Source organism: Amia ocellicauda, chromosome 5 (genome assembly GCF_036373705.1).
Source record: "Amia ocellicauda isolate fAmiCal2 chromosome 5, fAmiCal2.hap1, whole genome shotgun sequence".
Lineage (NCBI taxonomy): Eukaryota > Metazoa > Chordata > Actinopteri > Amiiformes > Amiidae > Amia > Amia ocellicauda.
In genome coordinates, this window is record NC_089854.1 from 31427387 (window position 1) to 31451039 (window position 23653).

Below are 23653 nucleotides of genomic sequence, written 5' to 3' on the forward strand. Positions count from 1 at the left end.
TCGCACGTCGTGACGGGCGCGCCCCCCGAGTCCGCCGCGCGCGCCCGCCGCCCCCTTCTTGCCTCGCCGGCGCGCGCACGAGAACCGGGAGCGAGAGAAAAAGATGGTGGCCAGCGCGAGGGTGCGGAAACTGCTCCGCCGCTACAAACTGGCGATCGCCGCCGCGCTGGCAATCCTGCTCGTCCAGGGGCTGGTGGTGTGGAGCCTCAGGAGCCTGGAGGAAGGGGATAAGGTGGAGGTAAGGCTGTGGACGAGGGTGCCGTTCTTGGGCGATGCTCCGTTGGTGTCTGATGTATGTATGTATGTATGTATGCATGCATGCATGCATGCATGCATGTGTATGTGTTTTTGCAGTGGGGAAAGTATACGGCCGATGCTGCTCTACAACAAGTTCCAAGTGTGTCTCTCTCTTTGCAATGCGTTGTCTGCTTGCTGGAGTCTCTGCAGCCAAAGCAAATCCAAAGAGCAGACGCCTGGCGTCTGCTCTTTGGATTTGCTTTGACTGCAGAGACTCCAGGCTTTACACGTCGCCAGCCGGAGTGTTTCCACTACACGGGAAGGAGATGTGCAGAAATATGCATGTGCAGTTCTTGTTTTTCTGCCTGAAAAACGAGCCCAGCACGGGGTGGGGGGGTACAGCACGTCTTGCGGCAGCCAAAGGACACGAAAGGCGAGGGGCTCGCAATCGGACGAGTTGCGGCGAGTAGGAGGAATGTGCTGAGTTTTGGTCCGAGTTGCATTACACATGACAGACAGGGCTTATACCCCCTCAAGCCATCAGCAGCTCTGCTGCCTCAAGATGGGACGAGTTCGACTTCGGCTGCACGCTGGTGGTCTGTGCAGGGGGTTTGTGTTGGACTCGACAGCATTGATTTGACATCTGACCTTGTTTGTGTAGCATAATTCGCCTATTGGAAAAATATACCGTATCGATACTTTGAGAGCAGGGCTTAGTTTGGGCAATGATCACAATGCAATGTGCGTGTGTTTTAGTTTCTCTTGGGTTGGTCTAAACTGTGTGAGTGAGGGTGTCTGCACAGCGCCGGCAGCTTGTGCGAAATCCGAATTTGACCGAACTGCTTCACAATAAGTGCCTGCCATAGATTCCAGTGTACGAAAGGAAATGCATTGGTAGACGTGTCCTCACTGTGCCGTCACTGTGCTGAATCAAGTAAATGACAGTTTCCCCAAAGTACCACCCCCTGGCGTGTCACACCCTCTTCCCGACAGATGCGCGAATTCAGGTTCCTTTGAAGCAGCTCCCCTTGTCTGAAGCTGCCTCCGAGGGACGGAAAACTACTGATTACATTATCAGGCTGCTTGTGATCCTGGGTTTACCGAATAATTAGCTCCCAGCAGGACAATTTCACACCTCGTCATCTGTCTTATTCCCATCACTCTTGGATGCACAAAGGTGGGAGATGTCGCTCGATCCCATGAGATCAGGAGAACAAAACTGCGCTGATGTAAAAGCCGGTGTTGTGCCCAGCTGGTGCCCGCCCTGTCAACATGTAGAGTAGCGGCACCTCTCTGGTTTGTCTTGGACACCTGTCATTATCATTTCACGTTGTAAGCAGAAGCAGCAGGATATTCAGTCTCTGCACCTTCCTGGTATTTAATGTGTTGACCTGTTGCATGTGTGAGGTTCAGGATACTTGTATAGTGTATATTGTTTACTTACCAGGCATACGAGCAATATGGCATAGTTTATGAAAAGCTTCTTGCCAAGGGTACTTACAGGACAGTATAGTGCATATGGTTGTGGAAGTGGCAATTTATGTTTATTCAGGAAAATTTGGAAATGGCTACAAAGACAACTGGTAAAACTGGTATTAGTATTTCAGTTGTACAGTAATGTAATAGAAACCTTGGCAAATAAAGACAGTGACAAAGGCTGCAGTCTTAATACTGAGGTGTGAGGACAGTGTTGTGGTATTATGAAATTGTCTTGGTGAAACGAATAGAAAATGAACCCTTAGGTATAGTGACAATCCTGTTGGGATTTGTGTGTGTGGGTGTGGGGGCGGGATCTAGCACAATCACCAAGATATTTAGTTTATATCTACTCGTGTGATAGTAGGAGTGTATAAGAAAGTATTGGATTTTTCTGTTCAATTCTGTCATTTTAGTTACTTAAAATAATGACTTTTATCACAGTCATGGCCACGGCCATTATCCCAAAGGAGAGCTCTTCTGCGGTGAAGGATGTGATGTTTCCACATTTACAACATAACAGAAAAGACTGCATCTAAAAAGCACGGGATTTGTCTTGGCAGCTGCGTTCAGTGGTACTGTGTCCGGATGACTCCAAGCTCACTGAGACAGGATATTAAAGTAGCCTTTAAACGGAAAGATATTAACATTTTAATCATGCAAAACTGTCAAAGTGTAACACCGTTAACATGGTTCAGTAATAATTAAAGAGGAGAAATTGTGTTTTCTCATTGCTTATCCTCAAAATGTACAATCTAACTCTGCAGTAAAACAATAAATAATCTAATAACCCATGATTTCTGCTACCCAGTAAGTGTTGAAAGGTCACATACTGAACCACAGAAGAGCTCTCTTTGGGGTACTTACAGTAGCCTTGATTGTGATGAAAGTCATTATTTTTACATTTTAAAAGTTACAAAAATGAAACAGAAAAGAAAAATCACAGATACTAATATACACCCCTACTAACACATGAGCAGATATAAACCAATCATTTTGGTCAGTGTGCTAGTTACACTTTGAGGTGCCTAGCCACCGTCTCTCTCAGCTTTAGAAATCTACTGATTGGCCTCTGCATAATAATTTAGCACACCGAGTACAACAGCACACAACAGCAACTGCGATTCACCCACACTGGCTGAATTGCTCTTCTGACAGAAACTGCGGAAATGCGAGTAGTAAGATCTCAACCGGAAGGAAAAGGCCCTTATCCTTGAACGTTGTTTTTCCACTGCTAGACTGTAGACCTGCAGTGTTAGAAAACTGTATCTGTAAAAGCCTTCCTGTGAGCAAGGGAACCATTACTACTGATCACAACAAGATCATGACTCCTGTACGCTCTGTGATCTTGACCAGCCCTCCCACCTGTTCTCCGCCGGGCAGGAATGAAGCAGTCTGCAGGGATGAAAAGGCATTCTGTCGCAAAGTTCAGTTTCAGAGTGACCCTTGGTGGGAGATCAGAGGTTTGGAAGTCGATGTCTTTATCTGTAGAGCTGATGTGGAAGCAGATGTGTTATGAGAACACAAAGACCGATGTGGCAGTTGAAGGCAGTGTAATCAAGTGCCAAAGACAGTGGGCGGATCCTTAAAAAGCAGGTTCATGAGCACGGGGCACAAAGCTCATGGAGTCTGATGATAGGAGAGTGAAATGATCGCGCTGCTTCTGCGTATGTTGCCAAACCTTTCCCCTCCTTCAAGTAAAGATGCAAAATTGCCTACCTGTTGGGAGAAGGGTCATTGTTTTGTATCGCTCCCTATTTGAAAACAAAGATGGTGATGCCACAAGGTCTCAGCCCATATGTTCCTGCTGGTGTTTTTTTTACAGCCGGGACAGTGTCTGAACAGCCTGACCAATGACAGCTGAGAAAAGGGTGAATCGTCTGAGACTGCTAAAGAGAGCAGAGGAGTCGGGCAGTTTTGGACTGATTCTGCTCTGTATCAAGCTCAGTCCTGGGTTTTGGTTCCATTAGGTCTGCTATTAATGACACCCCATGGCGGCACATGTCCTTAAAGCCTCTTTTGGTTAATGAGCGTGCATGCCACAGTCATGTTTGGCAGCATGTAAGATCAAAAGGCCATATACAAACCCAGGCTAGTGGCTACTGATCTGAAGTGCCATTGTTTGCTGGAGTAAAGTCTTTGTGATTGGAAACATGGGTTTGGTCAAGTTTGCCCAGAAGATGCTGGTTGTGATGCAGAAGTTGCCATTTCCAAGAAAGTGGACTTGGCTGTTGAGTCTGTTATTTTTCTTTGATGGTTCTGTCTCCAGAACGATACTCTTCCATAATGTCTGACAGGCTTGCAGCTGCATCTAATCCAACCTAGTGTCTTTCTGTCGCTTGTGGGGTTTCCTAGTCCTGTAATTTTCTTTTAACTTGGTTCCTCTTGCCCTTAGCAATTTAGAGCTCCTCCCTTGAAGACTGGTGGTTGGGGTTTCTGCTTTTCTGCCTGTGGTGGCTACAAGAACCAAAGAAAACTAATGACAAACGCTGGAGGTTGGGGTGTGGTGAGGCAGTCATGAGAATGCTGACTGAACTGCAACAATTGAGGGAGGAACACACGCATACTAGAGAAATAATAAAACAATTACACCAAGTTAGACATTTCCAGTGTCTTTAAACACAAAATAATGTTTTACAACAATACGCTGAACGTAACTTCTTTTCACTTCATTAAGCCATAATAATCTGTCTTTAAGTAGTTAATTGCGTCATCCTCTCAACAGTGCATTTTTATGACCTGGGTTTGTATTCCTGGTATATTGTTAGAACATAGTAGAACCCTGTGGGCTAAATAAGCAAAACATCATTAAAACAAGGCACTTCCAATATTAGGCTAAATGTTATATTTCAGGTTGCTAGTTTGATGAAAGATTAAAACCTTCACAGTACGAATTACTTGCCTGAAGTAAGACAGTCCAAGCTTAGTATTGCTCACTTCTCAGCTTGACATATTCTTGTTATTGCTGTGAGCCATTGGCAAGGTGTGGAAGCCAATGCTTACATTAAATATTCCTAGCCTATTACACTTCAGGTTATGACCAGTCAGCATGAAATCAATTTAACAAGCTTTACACCCATGGAATCATTTGGCAAGGGCTTGGTTATAGGTAGGAAGTAGGAGTGGAAGTGAATATCAATACCCAAAAATCAGGAAGGCCTAATCTTTGTAGTTGGTCTAGACAGCGTAGCCGCCACATGTGCTAATAAACCTTTGCCGTGCTGTACCTGTGGAAATGCAGAAACCAACTCTGAATTTCTGTCAGGAACCGATATGCTGTGGAAGTTACTGTGAGATGCTGAGCGCACAAGCACGTGACCTGACACAAAGACCTGCTGATTTAATGAGAAGTGTTTTTGATAACAGCAGTCACAGTGTGGGCTTTTCAGACACAGCCCTTAACTGCCCATACTGTTAATGTTACACAATACCTTGGATGCTAACCGTGTTGCCATCTGATATTTCCTCATTCCTCTTTCTGCTGTGTGCTTTAGGCTCTTTATCAGGCCTCCTTTCTCTGTCTTTAACTTTCAAAGTGTGCTGGCAGTCGCAAGGGTCATCATGACCCCCAGACACTAACTAAACAAGTTTTTGCTAACAAGCTGGCTTTGACTGAAAGCCTTCGCTGCCAGATGTAGCAGAGAAGAGTTCAGCTAAATTTACCAAGCTGCCACATGCACTGTTGGGGTAATTAATAGACATTAGTTTCTTTGGGCAGCAGGGGTCCTGCAGATAAAGCAAGATGGTCCCTCACCGACCGAGTGCATCTCCGGCAGCTGGAAGAATGGCACGATTCCAGTTCTTGTGAAGGCTCTGTATTGAAGAGAGCTTAGGATAATTAATCCCCACTGTACTTTCCTCTCGCCACAGTGTCCAGATAAAGTTTTGCAGGGCACCACCTCACTGCTGCAGCTGTTTTTGGGCTTTTTCTCTCTACTTATGCCTGATAACTCGGACAGCCAAATATCTGAAACTCATTAGGGAAGTTCAGAGATTTACTATGACTGTGCCACAGGAACAGATGTCTTATGGCCTTCAATTGTAGTGGCTGCTCTCTATACTGGAGATATTAATTTGTCTATGTAAATATATTTGTTTCCCTATAATGCACAAGTGCACTGGAGGCGGTAGATAGCATGTACTGTAAATGGTACGAAAATACAAAGTTAAGAGGATTAAATGGTACACTGATGTGTCTTTTGTAGGAAAGCAACACTGGATGTGGCAGTAACAGTAATAATAAATAAGATGCGAAATAGAATTGAGCAAATGCTTCCCAAAGGTTTATAATGAAATCCAACCAACAACAACAACAAGAAGAAGAAATGCGAGTTAACACAGATGTCCAAACAGTCACAGATGAAATTCTCTGAAAGTCTGTGCTGAGAATTTTTATTGCTGTTGTTATTCTGAGATGCTGTAAAAGTGCAAAGCTTCAGTACCTTTAATGACTTTAAAATGATTAACCCCAGGTGGTGTTTTATTGTTGAAGCAACATTAGAAAGAAAAGGCACTGGTTCCCCTTACACTAGGGTTTCCCTGAAAACACAGGCCTAGTGCTGGCCATGGCCTGTTAATAAATGTGTATTTGCACTGAGATCTCCTGCTGTGAAAAGTCACTCTTCTCAAATCTCGAGGTCAAAGAATGTGAATGAGAGAGTGGGCAGGATCCAGTAGGAATTGCTCACCTTGAGACCATTCCCTTTTCTCACCAGAGTAATCGGAGGAAATCTGTGCTGCCAGACAACAGTAAAAACCGCGAGAAGGAGAATCAGAACAACCCCTCTGGCAGGAACCAGAGCCCATGGAAGGCGGGCGGGAAAGGCGCCCAGAAACGCAAGCCCACCACCCGCGACGGGGGCTCCCTGGGGCAAGCAGGCGCGGCCGAAGGGGTGCCCTACGACCCGTCCAGCAGCCGCAATTTCACTGACCTCAAGGGGGAGGGGCGTTTTCTGACGGCACAGCACGGAGACACGGGCAGCGTGGAGGGTGCCCCCCAGGCCTCCAGCAGTGACTTCCTGCCCAAGTGTGACATCGCAGGCAAGGACGCCCTATCCGCCCTGAGCCGCGCCAGCTCCCGCCAGTGCCGCCAGGAGATCGCCAACATAGTGTGCCTGCACCAAGCTGGTCAGCTGATGCCCCAATCTTTGCCCCAGTTCTGCCCGCAGTACGGTCAGTTTCCCTCCTTCCTCCTTGCCTTTCTTTTACATTTTAGTTTACTCATTTTCATGTGTTGCTCTTTGTTTGTCCCCCACCCTTGTCTGTATCACCACCCAAGCCTTCTCTCTTGGCAACCGTTCTCCCTCATTTGCACCAGTGCCAATGTTGCCTGTTTCTTCAAATTCAAAATAGACCTCTAATTTGAATGTAAAATGTATACAGATGTAGTTGAACATAGTTCACTTTGTTTGCAGCTGTTATTAAGTGATTCCTATAGTTTAATAAATATTCATATACAGACAAACAAAATTCCTTATTAATTTTTCATAATGGGTAATAGCCCTACCTTGCTTTTAATTCCTCTGCTTTATTGCTATTATTAGTTTTTGTCATTTCATCAGTTTATATATATATTTTTTTGTGTTGGAGCCAAATGCAAAGACCCTTCTTGAAAGATCACACTGAATATACTTCATTGGTAATGGCTAGGATGCTGAAACTGAGAACTTGGCTTACTTCTACTGCTCCGTCTGTGCCCATCTGATTTGGGCTTTTTATTTTGATTACTCAGGCCTGTCCAGCCCCATGGTGCAGTGGGAGGACGACGACACAGACCTGTCCAAGGTGGACAACCCAGTCAGGGTGGCCTTCGTCTTGGTGGTCCATGGCCGCTCAATCCGACAGCTGAATCGTCTCATCAAGGCCATTTATCACCAAGATCACTTCTACTATATCCATGTTGACAAGGTAGGCCATCTGCTCCATATGGGGATGTAATTGCGCCATTGGACTACTGTCTTAAACATCCAGATCTCACTGGAATCTGCATCTACAGAAGAAAAAATATTTTTTTTCTCCAACCCTTTCCTCCTCCTTGTTTTTCTCATGAGAAACTGTGTCTTAATGATCTTTAATATGTCACTCAGCATGAACTGCTATTCACGCTGGCTAGGTAAACTGATAAACACTGTACGTTGTTGCTGGCAGCCATGTGTTTGAAAAGAGACTGCCATGTTGCCAAAAAAAGAACCTCCTCCCGCCACTTATTGCCGTACGAGCCCACTTCTTTGTAACTGTCATCTTGCTGTTGTCCTGATATAAAATCTGTGAAGGTCTGTGTCTGTGTGAAGGGGTCTGTGTGACGTGACTCTCAGAAGACGGCTGACGTCCCTTCTTCCAGAGACAGCCCTCTTTCTCTGTACGCATGATAGCGCCAGGGCTACCTTTGGCAGGGGTGTCTGCTGAGAGCAACAGCAGAGAGGTTCCTGGCAAAGACGACTAGTATTAAATGAATGAGACCTTGTTAAGCTTTCTGCATGTTTACGTTCCCTAATCCTTTAAAGATAAGCTCCAGAATGTGGTAAAGCAAGAAAACAACACACAATCCTAATAATAAGACATTGTGGTTAGTGTTAATGTTTTATTTATTTATTTACTATTTGAATGAAATAATTCTCAGTAGGCCTTTTGCCCTCAGAATGCTGCAGGGCTCAGTAAAGCTAACTAACTAACAGAGGAGAAAAGCATGTATGTATTGATTTGTTTTATCCCCTTGCTTGGTTTGATAGGTGGGAGCCTTGTTTAAATCCCAGCCAAGGAAACCAAAGCATTAAAAGGGTTCCTGATTATGAATGTCAGTCTGTGTTTCTTGTCATCATATTCAAAATCGAGCCAGGGCCTCTGTTTACCACTGTTGGCTTTTTTTAATTAAAACCAGATTTCAGTCAACACTGGCAATGTGTGATAGTCTAGCTCAAAGCAGTTGGAGAGAATAAATATATGACGAGCATTTGCCTTTCATACAGTGCGTGACAGCTCTAGACTGGAATCGAAGGAGAAAATCCTGGGAATTTAAAGGGGCCCGAGCCCGACTGTCCTTTGGCGCTGATCTGCCACTGTGACGGTGTGGGTCCCTCCACCACAGCGCTAACCCCATCAGTCAAAAGCTGAAGGCTGTCAGATTGGACTTCGGGGCGAGAAAAATCCTAACGCGAGACTTTGCATTTGCAGAGGAGATTTTTGCACATTGACGTACTTTTCCCAGCATCTGCGTTATCTTATTAATGCGGGTTCATTCATTTCTCATGTTGTGTGGTTTTACTTTTTATGTTTTGCTCTTAAATGTTTTGTCCTAATAGAGACATACTAGCATACGAACAGCTAAAAGGCTGGGGTCTCACTCATTTCCCAAAGGGCTGCAGTGTCATTTTATCATTTTATCGTCTTCCGTTTTCTTTTTTGTGATATACAGTTGAAATAATTTACATATTCTGATTCAAGGGGAACTGCATATCATTTAATGTCTATAGAGAAATACTAATTGAAACCAATTAGTCGGCTAATCAGACAAATTAGATAACTAGAAGCTTTAGTTTTAAGATTTTACAATATTTTCAGATATTACAAATCATTTAATTTAATTTTTTATATTACTTTATAATCTCCGTTCCGTCAATATCACATAGGGAAACTCATAGAAAGATACTTTACCTGATTAAATGTTTTTCCATTTTGCTAAATATCTTTGTATCCCCTAATGTTGAGTATAAAGTCACCTTAGCTATGCCTCTGCTAACTGACAATATCATATTTATGAGTTGTTTCATATAGCTAGCCGACCAGGGTTATAGCCACCATTGAACTAGACGCTTTGTCTTTATTTCTTGTGTCTTTGTTTGTTTTTTGTCCTTTATGAAAAGCTCTGTGTTTTGCTCATCAGAGGTCTAACTACCTGCATCGGGAAGTGCAACAGATTGCCCAACAGTACCCCAACGTCCGTGTGACCCCCTGGCGCATGGTCACCATCTGGGGAGGAGCCAGCCTGCTGAAGACCTACCTCCGCAGTATGCAGGACCTTCTGAGTATGGTTGACTGGAAGTGGGATTTCTTCATCAACCTGAGCGCCACGGACTTCCCCACCAGGTACAGGGAAGAGACTAAGCACAAAATGGAGCATCCGGTAGCTGGGCCCGAGGGCATAGCAGAGATCAGCACAGGCCTTTGTACAGGGGGAAAGCAAGTTCTCTGCAGGGTAAAGAGTTCAGCATTTTTGTGGGATAGGTTTAAACTGAGCTAAATTCCAGGTGTGCAGGGGAGGCTGGAAATGTGGCATGGTATCCACCAATGTGTGTCCTTTTAAGTGTTAAGGAGCTCTGGATCTTGCTTTCGCTTAAGGATAAAATTGATTCAGAAAAAACAGAAATCAATTAAACCTTGCAGAACTGAATTAGAGCATAGTTCAGTAGTTCAGACAATCCCCTAGAGGTGGAAGTGGAAGAAGATTGTCATTAAAGCAAGTGTAGGGCTGTTTAGTTTAAGATACGTTAACTTCCACCAGAGAAAAGTAAGCGTTTTTGTATGTATACATGTGCATTTATACTCATACTGTGCCTTTATTTCTGATGTTATTTTTCCTCCATTTTGAACAGGACCAATGAAGAGCTGGTGGCTTTCCTGTCTAAATACAGAGATAAGAACTTCCTGAAGTCTCACGGTCGGGAAAATGCAAGGTATTCCAGCATTTCATTCCCACAGTATTAGATTCCAATGTTCTTACTTAAATATTTGCTTACTTACTTACTTGGCTACATTCAGAACTACCAGTCTGTCATTTCAAGTTAGTGATTATTCCATCTACCTGCCATACATCTCTTTGTTATTATTATTATTTTTATTTCTTGGCAGACGCCCTTATCCAGGGCGACTTACAACATTGTTCCCTGTTTCTTCTTCAGTGTATTTCATAGTTGATAATATTTAATTTGAATTATTTTTTTAGTGTTGTAATTTATTCCCCACCACCCTTTGTGTATTATACGTTTTTTTATAAATTAATATCTTAAGGGCTCGATGCCTAGTTTAGAATTGTCTGCATTATGTATGTATTTATTCATTTCAGTCTAGAAAACCATTTAGCTAAAGTTAGTGTCAACATACTTTGTAAGACTTATGCAACACTTTGGAGTGGAGTGTAATCTATGATGTGATTAAGAAAGGGCAAAAACGTTTCAATACAGTATGGATGCATACTACAGGGCTCACAACAGATCACTTAAATGAATTATTGCTGTTTGCAATAAGTATAAGCCGGACTGGATTGTCAATTATAAACAGCAGTTCAACAACTTTTGAGACTTTGTTTATAGTCCATAAGTAACACAAGCACAATGTATGTAGTCTGTCCTAAAATAGATTGTTGCTGAACTGCATCGATTTGTAGAATATTGACAACCCTATGATTCTTTGTTGAATTTAGTCTTTTCCACTGTTTTTAACTTCACAGCAAGCAAATTACCTCAGTCTCCCTCTATTTCCATTTGTATTAATTATTTTCTCCAGATGAACCATTTCAGCTTTTTTATTTAACTTGCCTAAAGATAATTTAAATCATTAGGGAGCTGTCTGGAGTGCAGCTATTGCAGTAACAGTGGCTTCCAAAGGATTGGAGGTTAAGTTTGCATGCTGGATATAGGTCTCTGCCGTAATATATTTCTATAGCCTTGTCAATCCCAGTTACAGTTGAGAACCTTGCATTGCCTACATCCACCTTCAGCAATGCCCCTAAGTCTTCATTAATGCTTGTTTACCATTTGGCCTAAATTTGGAATGAATCAGAGACTTCTTAGAGTGGAACTTCCTCAAGACCGTCCACCGCAATAACAGTATCCTCGAAATACAAAAGCCGACCACAGCATTGAATACTGTGCCTGTGCCATTAAATCACTCGGCACCCTTGTGTGTGCCACTTGTGCATTCTGAAGATACAAGCAACGTGTTTAATTTGCTTCTGTTTGCTTTGTTTTGTTCTGTGACTCATCTGGCTGGGCTCTGCTTCAGAGACCTAAGCCACACACGATGCTAAATTGATCTGAAATGCCTTTTAAAAAGCCTTTTCGGCTTTCTTACCATATCCAGGCCTTAAGCAAAAGTGAGTCAGCCTTGTTCTGCTCTGCTCAGATGAGACCTCTTAAGGAAGGCTTGACTGAGGTGGTCTCTCGTTGCATGCAGGTTCATAAAGAAGCAGGGTCTGGACCGCCTGTTCCACGAGTGCGACACCCACATGTGGCGGCTGGGCGAGAGGCAGATCCCCCAGGGGCTGGAGGTGTCCGGGGGCTCCGACTGGTTCGCTCTGACGCGCAACTTCGTGGAGTACGTCATTAACTCCCAGGACCAGTTGGTGTCCGGCCTCAAGCAGTTTTACACTTATGCCCTCCTGCCTGCAGAGGTACGGTAACCCACTCTCGCACACACACACTTGAGTGTGGCAGTTGCTTGTCAAAAGTTATTGAGCAATCTTCTTAACAGATATTTCAAAGCCCTTGATTGGGAGCTCATTGTTCTTTCATTCTTCTGTTTAGTTTTTTGCTTTTACTTTTTGTTTATTTTTAATTTTTTCTTCTTTCTTCCCTTTCTTTCCTAAAATCCACTGTGTACACATTCTCAGTTTTATAGATGCACTTCACAGTTAACCTACTTTCCTGGTCTTGAAAGCCTTCAGGCAGGTAATAATTCTCACTATAGCAACAGGTAGGGAGCTCCAAATGTGGTTAACCTAAGAGGCTGAGAAGCATCATTAGACACAACACATTGCTTCAAAGCCATTTATTGAGAAACCTGATGCTTTGCCTTTCGCACATGTATTATCAGGGTCATATTTATAGATTTGAAATGCCATATCACTGAAACTGCACCCAAGAAATGTCTCCAGGGTGAGAGAGTCCCAGAGAGCGTGTTGTTTTTTTGAGTTGTCAAGCCACAGATCATTCTATGCAAATTTTAAATAGATTAAATGACTTGTTTGTAAAGATTTATTAAACTTGATGAGTGTATAATAGTTTAAGTAGTCATATATAATGTGTTTGCTGGAGATAAAAATTAGGAACTGCCTCCGAATTAGTAGTATCAGATTTCAGTAGCTTTTGCAATTAATCAAATCTTAATTTATGCAAATGTATTTATTAATACGTGTAATATACAGGCAGTGCATAGAGAAGGTTTAATCTTCATCCACCAGCCACCACAGCAAGCCATTATGTATTTTCAGAAGAGTTCAGAAAGCCCAACAGTATGTTCCCATGTATAGTAACCTGAGTTTGAGGTTAGAAGTTTCCACTTATATCCTACCCTTTGCCAAAAATTCACTGTACTTCATTCAAAAACATTTTGTAAAGAAAAATAATAATGTATCGGATTTAAAAAAAAAAGCGTGGATGGGTTTTGAAAGGCTTCCATGTGTTGGTGACATTCAGTGTTCCTCTTCCTCAGTCCTTCTACCACACGGTGCTGGGCAACAGCCGCATGTGTGACACTCTAGTGGACAACAACCTGCGCGTCACCAACTGGAACCGCAAGCTGGGCTGCAAGTGCCAGTACAAGCACATCGTGGACTGGTGCGGCTGCTCCCCCAACGACTTCAAGCCAGCAGACCTCATTCGCATCCAGGTATGCCCCCCGACAGAAAACATCTGACCACCTTTACTCTGGGGTCTTCATCTTACATCCACATCAGCTTCTGTTTTTTTGCTTTCTTTCTTCCACATCAGCTCTTTAAGTACTCAATCCAGCCTGTTAAGCACCTCCTGCTGGACAATGGCTCTCCAGACCCAGGGTTGCCCACTACTGCTGAATACTGTGATCCTCGCTCCTGTTCCCGCAGAGCAGTCGGGGTTTCTGATTTGTTCTCCATCCAGACAACTGAGTGTCTTCCATGAACTATTCACCACCTCCATGTGAAGGACAGATATAATAATCACCCCACCCTCCCTTGCAGCTGCACAGTAAACATGAAGATTTCCTCAGTTCAAGGAAACCTCAATTTCCTTTTGAATTTGTGTTGAAAATGTAGTGTTGCAATGTGTATTTGAAGAAATGTATAGTTAGTAGTACTGATTTTGTGAAAAACTAAATATTTTTTTTTTTTATGATTCGTATATTGACTTTAAAATATTTTAATAGGTTTAAGTCTTGGTATTTTTCAAATAGAAATTAATATAGCAACTTTTTTTTTTTGGTAAAATACCAATAAAACAGTTTCCAGACCACTGAAGTAGTGACACAAACAATTGCTCTATATCAGGGGTGGCCAACCCTGTTCCAGGAGACCTGCAATCTTGCAGGTTTTCTAGGTCTCTCTAAATTACCAATCATTGGATACCTTGAACACAGGGACATTTTGCCCAATTTAGACACATAATTGGTTCAATAAAGCAGTTAACGATCCTGTGGCTCCCCAGGACCAGGGTTAGCCACCCTTGTTCTATATGATCACTTGGACCCAGTTATTTAGCCCTGGCACATATTAATCTGCCTGGAAAAACACGTGTATCTCCCTAGAGCAAGGAGTAAAATCTAACCAATGTTTCTACCTTGCTTGTCTGATTCGCTGTAATCATGTGTGGCAGCCCTGTCCTTTATCTGCCTCCTGACCCTGTGCTTGTTCCTGATCCTGCAGCAACTGACCAGACCCACTTTCTTTGCCCGGAAGTTCGAGTCCATTGTGAGCCAGGAAGCCATTGACATCCTGGACACACACCTGTATGGGCACTACCCCCCCGGCACGCCGGCCCTCAAAGCCTACTGGGAGAGCGTGTTCGACAAGGTGGACGGAGTGAGCTCCCTGAGTGACGTGGCCCTCACTTCCTACTCCTCTTTCTTCAGGCTGGGTCTGCGCAGCTTGGGCTCCTCTCACAGTAGCAACGACAAGTGCAGGTGCGGTTCCCCCACATGGCATGTTTCAAGCAGCAATGGCGCGTCTCACTGTAGCGTGGCATTTTTCAGCAATTAGTGGAATTCCGAACTTGACGTCATACTTGAGTGCAAACATGGCCATAAAGATAAGGAAATCGGTTCAATTTTTGGACGGAAAAGGCCACTATCCCCAAGGCACTGAGACAGGAGCATCAAAAATAAAAATAAACCAGTGTCAAAAATGCAGTTTAAAACACTGACGAACAATACTGAGCAAGTGGTATCCAGGCATAAATGATTAATATCGGCAGCCACTGACAGACAGCTGCATGCTTGTGGTCCGCTGTGATCTCTAGAATGACTGTCATGAGCGTGCGTGTTGTAGAGGCCTTCACAAATGCATGCTCATAGCCTACAGATTGTTAAATTGGTTTGTGTACAGTGATGTTGTCATACCATATCATATAACATTATATAAACATTAAGAGTAGCAAAAACCCTTGAAACTGACATTATAGTCTGAATGCAGAAACCACAGTGAATTTGTTCAGGTCTAGAAAACGTTTTAAGATAAACCCTTGAAAGTCGAGTGTCTTTTTATTCCTAAATCTTGCCACACCAGGCTCAGTATGCCTTTCGTATTTAGCTTGGTGTTTTGAACCACACAACAGAGCACATGACTGAAGGTCTGAGAGAGCTGTAGCTAATGTCTCCTTTGTTTGCTGCAGGTATGAGCCAATCGGGTACCCGGTCTCGGTCCACGTGTATTTCTATGATGACCGCTTCCAGGGTCACCTTGTGATGCAGGAAGTGCAACACGTGGGGACGGGAGAGCGGGAGACCCTGGAGGTGTGGGCAGTGTCACAGTCTACCCTGCAGCTAGAGAGCAACCTGCAGGAGTTTGAGAGACTAAAAAACCTGGAGGTGAGACCGGACCGCCGCAGAAGAGGCACCACAGACCGAGGACCTGGGGAACTATAACCCTATCAGCACAAAGCAGCTCTCATATATTAGTGTTTATTGTTGCTATCAAGATTTTGTATTTTCCCCAATGAGATATTGATTCTCATTCACTTCAGTTATTGTTACTTACATAACTTACAGGTTCTTTGTAGTCTTTCTGCTGATGTAGAGCTTGGGGATTTGAAAAGTGGGGTTATTTCTGTCAACACTGTGAGTTTCATCCTTTTTGTCCGTAATTTTTCCGAATGATCTTTGTACAAGGCCTTGCCTTACTGCTGTGTGGGTGTCAGTCCAACTAATACAATCTTTCTCTTTGAACTTCTTGATATTTTGGAGATATCCAAGAACAGCACACAGAAACTCAGCAATACGTCCGTAAGATTAAAAGCCTAAATTGATTACTTTTTATGTATGTGTGTTGTGGGGCAGGTGGGGACAGATTGGGACCCAAAGGAGAGGATCTTCCGCAATTTCGGTGGAGTGATCGGGCCCCTGGACGAGCCGGTCGCCGTGCAGAAGTGGGCGCGGGGTCCCAACCTCACGGCCACCATCGTGTGGATCGACCCGGCCAAAGTAGTGGCCACCTCCTACGACATCAGCGTGGACATGGAGGCCGAGTACACGCAGTACAAACCACCCCTGCAGCATCCCCTGCGCCCAGGGGCCTGGACAGTGCGCGTGCTGCGGATGTGGGAGCCCGTGGCCGAGACCCGCTTCCTGGTCACGCCCCTCGCCTACAAGGACCGACAACCACTGCGCAAAGGTCAGGCCCTTCAGCTCCAAAGTTACCTGCAAGTGTTGTGCAACTCTAGTCGTGTGCAAAAACTCACAATTCAAAATGTTTTAGTTTTCTTCTGTTTACTGCTGCAAATTGGATTGAAAAGTGTACCTCTCCCAGTCTGTGGCATTAGTCTACTGGGGGAACTGTCAGCTGTGCGCCACAAAACCCAAAATATAAAAAAAGTTATACATAAATAAAAACTAGCAGGTGCCTAGGACTAGCCCTGAACAATTCTGGAGAATCTGCCCTGCAGGTGGCAGTGTCCCTCCTCAGCGCTCCATCACTTCAAATAATTGTGTACTTACCTAATTAAGCCCATTGAGGAGGTGTTGTGAACAGGACAGGGGCATAGGTTTCGTTTCAGATTTGAGGGGGACAATGTCAATATCTGCAGGGTCACATCCCCTACGTACCCACTGATCAGACTCCTCACAGGGTCTTTGCACAACTGGATCCCAGGGTGTTTTTCTAACGAGCTCTTGTGTCCCACTTTCCCTCTCTCTCCCCTCTCTATTTCTCTGCTGCTTCGGGCTGCCGTGCAGAAGAGGACCGCTGGGTGCACTCCGGGCCCCCTGGCAACCAGTACATGGAGCAGAGCTTCCACAAGCTGCGCCAGGTCCTGAAGCTGCCCAGCGGCGACTCGGCCATGGAGCAGGCCCGGCGCCACGCCCTGCTGCAGGGCAGGGCCCTGGAGGACTGGGTGGACGACAGCATTGGAGCCTTCTGGGTGACGGGCGACGTCTGCTCCACCGCCACCTCGCCCTGCGCCTCCCTGACACTCTGCCCCAAGTCCAGCTGGAGCTCCCTGTCGCCCGACCCCAAAGCCGAACTGGGCCCAGTCAAAAGCAATGGCCGCATCAGGTAGCACCTGTGCCCCCCCCGAGTCTGTGCAAAAACACAGGGGAGACGACGGAGCCACTTTCAAGTCATGCGAATATGGACTGGGGCCAGGGCAGGACTGTTCTGGGGAAGTTCTGTTGCATGGGCAAAAGTGGAGAGGATTTTGAGAGACTGGGGCCGACAGAGTTTCGGGCAATGTGGTTACCAAAGCCCCCATCAAGAAAGCTGGGAAAGATTTTGAATTTTTGCACACAAAAAAAACATTTATTTTGTATATATATATTTCTAAGTTATGTTTTTGGTTCTTCATTTTTTTTTATTTTTTTTTTGGCACATCTTACAATCAAGTTAGAATTTGAGGCCTTCACGTTTGAACTGCAAAAGGAATTATTTGTTTTCTAACACTTTTTATGAAATATGACAAAAGTCTGCTCACGACTTTTGTTTCGGCCATGAGCAGAAGAAAGATGGTCAAAACCGGACCCCAGAGTTCCCTTCATTTTATTTGTATTTGTTTACATGAGGTATTTTTGTTTTTATTTTGGTTGTGCTTGTTTACGTTATCAGTTATTTCCAAAAGCATTAGCAGAACTTCAGAAATGGACGGCATGAAGTGCACTTTACTGGAAGAAAATGCTGGAGGTCGGCCTCTGCGTAACCGCTGGAAATCAAGATTGGTGGGGGGGAGGGGGAGCTTCCATAGAGAGGTCATGGATGGCGGTTTCCTTGGAGCGAAGGCCTCGCTCTTTAGGTTTGCATCAAAGTGCTGCTAAAAACTCTCCAGTGCTGTTCGGAGCACTGACTACATGGAACTGAAGACCACAATCACAACTGAAGCCCCGCTGTGGACAGCTGAAAGTGGAGTTGTTGGGATGCACACGGCAGTCTCTCTGATGTGCGGCAAGAGAGATGGAAGACAGCTCTGGGACTGGAGATGGGAAACACAGCTCTCGCATAGCACTAGCTCATAAGTTATTCAAAGACTATTCCTCATCCTCTGTTTTTTCTTTTTCTGTCAGCCTTCAGTAGGAATGCAACCAATTGAAATTCAGTCTTTTAGCATTGTATCGCAGAGGAAGTGCCTACAGTTGCAGTAGAGTAGAAGTGCTAGCCAACTCTTTATTGACGAAAGGCCAGTTGGTTTGATTTGTGCGGCAGTGGTCTGTTCTCTATATCACTTTCCCACTTTCATGGCAGCCTTTTATCTTACCACGCATCCCAAAAACCTAGCCCATCAGGGCTAGTGTTGGAGATTAGGTGGCATCTTATTGCAAATGACTAATATCAACTGTGTGACTTCACTCGTCATAACTGGATGTGAAATCCTTGTTTTCTGAAATAATACGACAGTTGCATATCTAGTGCTATTGCGACCTGACAGAAATACTAAACATAGAGTGGTTTATTCCACCAGCCCATAACTTATTTTGCTTTGTGAGAAGGGAGTCCCTTGATTTAATGTGGCTTAATGGGTGTGGAATTGAATTTCCATTTGTGTATAGACAGTACTTTGTTGTGGTCAACAGGAAGAAATATTTCACCGGCTCACCATTTTCACTAATCCCTTAATATTGAAACAGTTTATGTAGCCAAGACTGATAACGTGTAATTCTGGTCGGCACATTTATAATTGTCCTCAAATCTGAACAACTGTTAAAACGTGATTCCCGTGATGAAATATTTTCCCCTCATCTAAATAGTTATTGTCATTAGAGATTTCACTGTTAATCTTGATAAAAAAACATATTTTTTCCATTGGAGCAAATGAAGAGCCCCAGTGAAATACTGTTCATAGAATTTTCTTTCCCAAAATATTCCCAGAAAGTTGTAATCATTCATATTCTTTCTAGAAACTGGCAAGAAATGTTAAATGAATGAGATCACCTTATCCTTGTGTATCCTGAATCTTGCCTTGAATTAAAGTGGCCTTTTTCTCCACATAAGCCACATAAATGACTAATGGAGCCATAAAAAAATAGGCATAATGATTGCGTTGACGAGGGGACAAAATTGAAGAAAACAAATGTATATGTATTTATATTTTTATATTTTTATCTGAGAGCAACAGTGTTTCTCTAATTTAAGATCATTCTTCCAATTTGGGCCTCTTTATTTCACAGTGACCCTACTATCAGATTGTGTCTATTCCTGCGTATCTCCCACTACATTTAAAACTTGCTTCCAAAGTGGTGATGTGGGTATATCTGGCTTGGGAATTTTCTGGACTTTAAATCACATCATTACAGAAAGCTCCAGGTACTTTGGCATTAAAATAAACCATTACTTTTTCTTTCACTGATTTCACAGATCAAATACAGTACATAAATAAGCTTTCTAAATGTTCTGTAATCTAACTCTGGGGGAATGTATGAGATGGTAAACCACCAGTGCATATTGACATTGGCTGTTCACTTCTGTGTTCTGAACTTTTAGGACCCGTTCAAGTATAAGCTCTGGAAGATGCAATATGCACTTTTGCCTGCAAAGCATACAATCACTTGCACATCTTGCATCATACCAACACGTACAGAACAGAAAATCTCCAGGTCCTTGACACCCAAAAGGCAAGATTTCACTGTAATCCAGTACAAATACAGAACCTGTAGGTTTCAGTTTTAAACTAGGTATGAATTTTATTGTTGAGCAGATTGCCAGATATTATTAGGAATGGAAATGAAAAGACTAAGAAAGCGATACAAAATGTGTTACCTCAATGTGGTTCTATGAAGGATGAGTTCTGTACGGTCTTTATCTGTATACAATTCTGTCCTAACTGGGTGAAATTCATTTTTCTGGGGTGGTATCCTTTTTTCTTTACGCAGTGGAGATGGATGAAACTTGATGGTCCAGAAGTCCCACTTAGTGTTAATCTAAACACAAGAGTCTTGACTGATTTTAATTTGACGGCCATGTTCTAACCAGCGCCTTAATGATTTGACTCCTGGCTCATCGGTTCAGGTCAGTAGTAGAACATGGGAATAGACGGCCATGTCGTGTGGTCAGTCTGTTTTGGTTCTGCGCTAACAATAAGATCTTTTAACTGGTCCAGCTATGATACCTAGATTACATTAAGGAGCGAGACAAACTGAGCCCAATCCAGTTGGTCAGACTCTGTCCTCCAGTATTTGTCATGCATTTCAGAGTTGGGACTTGTCGAGGTTCATCCGTCTTCAGAGCTGACAACTCAACTACCTGTGAAACACAGTCCAGTACATCTTTACAAAACCCACACCTCACTGTGTGATTTACTTGTTATGTATGAGCTGTGAACATGCTGCAAAGCTCTTACTGTTACATTTGTTCTATGCCAGTGTTATGACTTTGTTGTAAATGCCCTTTGAGCCTTAATACTGGAGTGTGAGGAAAGGCAGTTCATCAATGAAGCCCTTCAGTAAAGACGTTTTTGCGCCATGTCTGGTTGACTGATGGGACAATAAAACGTTCAATTATAAGTAATGGTGGCATTGTTCTTTATACAGGCAATCCTGACCGCTGCAACGTCTGGGGTTTTAGTTGCATTTTCATTGATTTTGTTTGACTTTGAATCATACTTTAATATACACTACATAAAAAAGAATATATTATTATTGAAATGTTTATTTTACAGTAGAACCATTAGAAGTAGACCAGTTGCATATACTTTACAGATTCTGTAAAACAAGTAGAATAAACGTGTTTAATTTGGTAATGTAAATATACCTGATTATTATTAGCGGATGCGCCCTCATGCATCACTTTTCTACTTAACTCAAATACATTAAAGGCTATCTATTGTGAAGGTAAGCTGGTGGGTAACAGTACAAAGATGTTCCAAAAGTATTACTCAACTTAATTGTTTTATGCAAGTACTTGTTTACAATAGAAATGAAAGGAATGAAATAGAAATTTAGACCGCTTTAAATGAACATGTTAATTTCACTCCACTTGTCTAAAATAGCTCATTCACAAACAAACAAAAATAAATAAAAGGAATTCGAACATTTTAATTCATGCAATGTAACAAAACCAGATATCCTCCCTGCCAGGTAAGATTAATTACTTTTTCAGATACTTGAATTGGAAACGTTTGGCTTTAGGGAATTGGGGCTGAACTTTTCATTTTCTGGTCCAGTTTCCCTTGATTTCAGGATGAGTTAGGAAGGTTTGCTAAATCAAACGGTTTTTGTTTTTCAAAAGGTAATTATTCCCACTAATGTAGGTATGTTTGCCGGATTATTGTTATGTTAATTACAGTCCATTAGGTTTGCAGCCCTCATTTTAGAGGTTTTTTATCCAGAAGGAAAATTACTGCAGACAAAATTAGATGCATGGTGTCACTGTAGAGCAGAAATAGTTATAACCCATAAGCAGAAAATGAAATTGGCAATATTTAATTTCTCAACGGTGCTTTTGTTTATATAGCTCATTAAGGAAATGTCGGAAAGCTGCTTCCCAATCATCTTAAATATTAATTTCTAAATCTCAATGAGATGCTGTGTGACAGTGGAGGACTACAGCAGCTTACCAGTTAAATAAATCATATTATTTTCTTTCTTCCATCCGTTATTCCAGTTATACCCTTGTGCCTTTAAATGCTGATTTAGCTAAATCCACTTTAAACATGATTACACGCACAGCTGAAGTACAGTGCCAGTGGCAAGTGTTTGTATATTCGGGTTTGTTGACACATTATTTAAATAACCGAACCGCAGTGATGAGGGCCAATGATGCTCTGTGTAATTATGTGTGTTACCAGCAGAGGGAGTGACACACTGTCCCTACCCTCGATAGATCAATAAGGAATCTGTATTATAAGCATATGTTTAGAATTATATTTAAGAAGATAATCTACACCTTCAAATTCCTTTAGTTCATTACACGCAGACCTACGCAACATAGTATTCAAACTCCAATGTACAGTTGCATACATAACTATATCAGTGACAGATTGCTTTGTCCGCAAAGAAAAACAAACTTACAATTTATTAAAAACGCAACTAAAATGTCTTGACTGTATATTTTTGTCTCATCCATTGAATGTATTGAGTTATATTAAACGGGTGTATGCGTCAGCCAATCAACACATAGGGCAAGTGTCCACATTCGTTTATTATGGAAAGGTTTTCAAGCTGACATTTCATTCTATACATATTTGGCAGTAGTTTTAGTTTGATCTTCATCAGAGCTGTTAATTAAAAGCTCAACTGTATTCAGATTTTTAATTTTTGCCTGTGGGTTATGTTGATCACAGAGTCTACCATTTTGCTTTTAAAGTCTACTTCGAAGTTGGTGAAACTTTCAGGACAGTTGGGTAACTGTAATAAAGCCTATATTGAACAGGCCTACAGGAACTTGAGAGGCTGAAATAATTAAGGCCTATAACCATTTAGCACTTCGTATATTGGATCTAACATTTAAATACTTATTTAATACATATTAATTTATAAGAAAGAAAAAAACAAATGCTGTTCCCTTTGGGCTTGAAGCGGCTATAACATCATTCCACTTATAGCGTCCTAAATAGTAACAATCAAATAATGTTTTATAAAGTAACAACTTAGACTTTGTATAATTGGCGCACTTTAAGTGCAGTGGCTTGGGGCGCTGGTGGAAATACTCGATAAACCAATCTATTGCGAAACAGTCCCTCTCACTTCAGCGCAGAGGACGTCTGTCCCTGAGCAGCAGCTGCGGGGGGCGCTTTGTTGTGCAGATTTTCACTCAGCTTTGTCTTGAAAGACTCCACGACTGATAGGGATACTATTTCAGTCCGGGAACGCTTTCATTAATATAAAATAAAACATGATCTCCAAAGCGTTCGCTGTTTATGCCCCACTTAGTGATTTAAATGTACTTCGGGGGAATCAAATGATCGCATGGGTGCGTTTTTACTGCGCCACAGAGGACTAACGCAATTCATTTCATACTCTCCCTGAGGCTGTGAAACGATCCCGACGGTGTTATTTTGAAGTGTAAACGTATCTGCTGTGCGATAGTGTTTTTTTGTTTGTGTTGTATTATTAAGCTTCAGATCCTCTTTAAATTGAAATCGTGCAGCGCAGTGTGACCCAAACTGAATGCATGCACCACCTATTCTGTTGCATACGTCTTTGTTAACGCCACGGTACTTCAGTCGTGACATACCCATTAAGTTGTAGACCATTACAATGCAAATGAGCCTAATTACAGAAAAAGAGAACAAAATGAAATAAAGCTAATTGTATCCTGACTGTCGCTCTAACCCACCGCCCGCCCGCCGGCCCGCAGCGGAGAGGAGCTGTCCGCGGTGCTGAACGCGCTGCTCGGGAGCCGCCGTGACATCAGCGACGCGACTCGGAGTCTCCGGAGCCTCAAGCCAGCGCTTATCCTGCACACATTGAGCAGATTGCGCACAAACGGGCTCTGGATGAAACGCTCATCTCCTAGTGCTGTCAACCGCTGGGGGCGAGAAACAGAGAGAGAAATAAAGACGGCGCCGCCGGGGCTTTATTTTCTGCACTGCGATAGGGGGGTGGTGTTGGTGAAGGTAGG

General features: G+C 43.0%; 1 protein-coding gene across 1 annotated transcript; it reads left to right on the top strand.

The window, feature by feature from the left end:
* Window positions 1-102: 102 nt before the first annotated feature.
* Window positions 103-20595, top strand: xylt2 (xylosyltransferase II). Its single transcript, XM_066704776.1, has 11 exons — window positions 103-238; window positions 6429-6885; window positions 7445-7620; window positions 9593-9795; window positions 10302-10382; window positions 11881-12097; window positions 13138-13314; window positions 14324-14580; window positions 15288-15483; window positions 15952-16285; window positions 16846-20595. Exons 1-11 carry the CDS (start codon window positions 104-106, stop codon window positions 17166-17168), a joined length of 2556 nt encoding a protein of 851 aa, XP_066560873.1. The 5' UTR covers window position 103; the 3' UTR covers window positions 17169-20595.
* Window positions 20596-23653: the final 3058 nt, after the last annotated feature.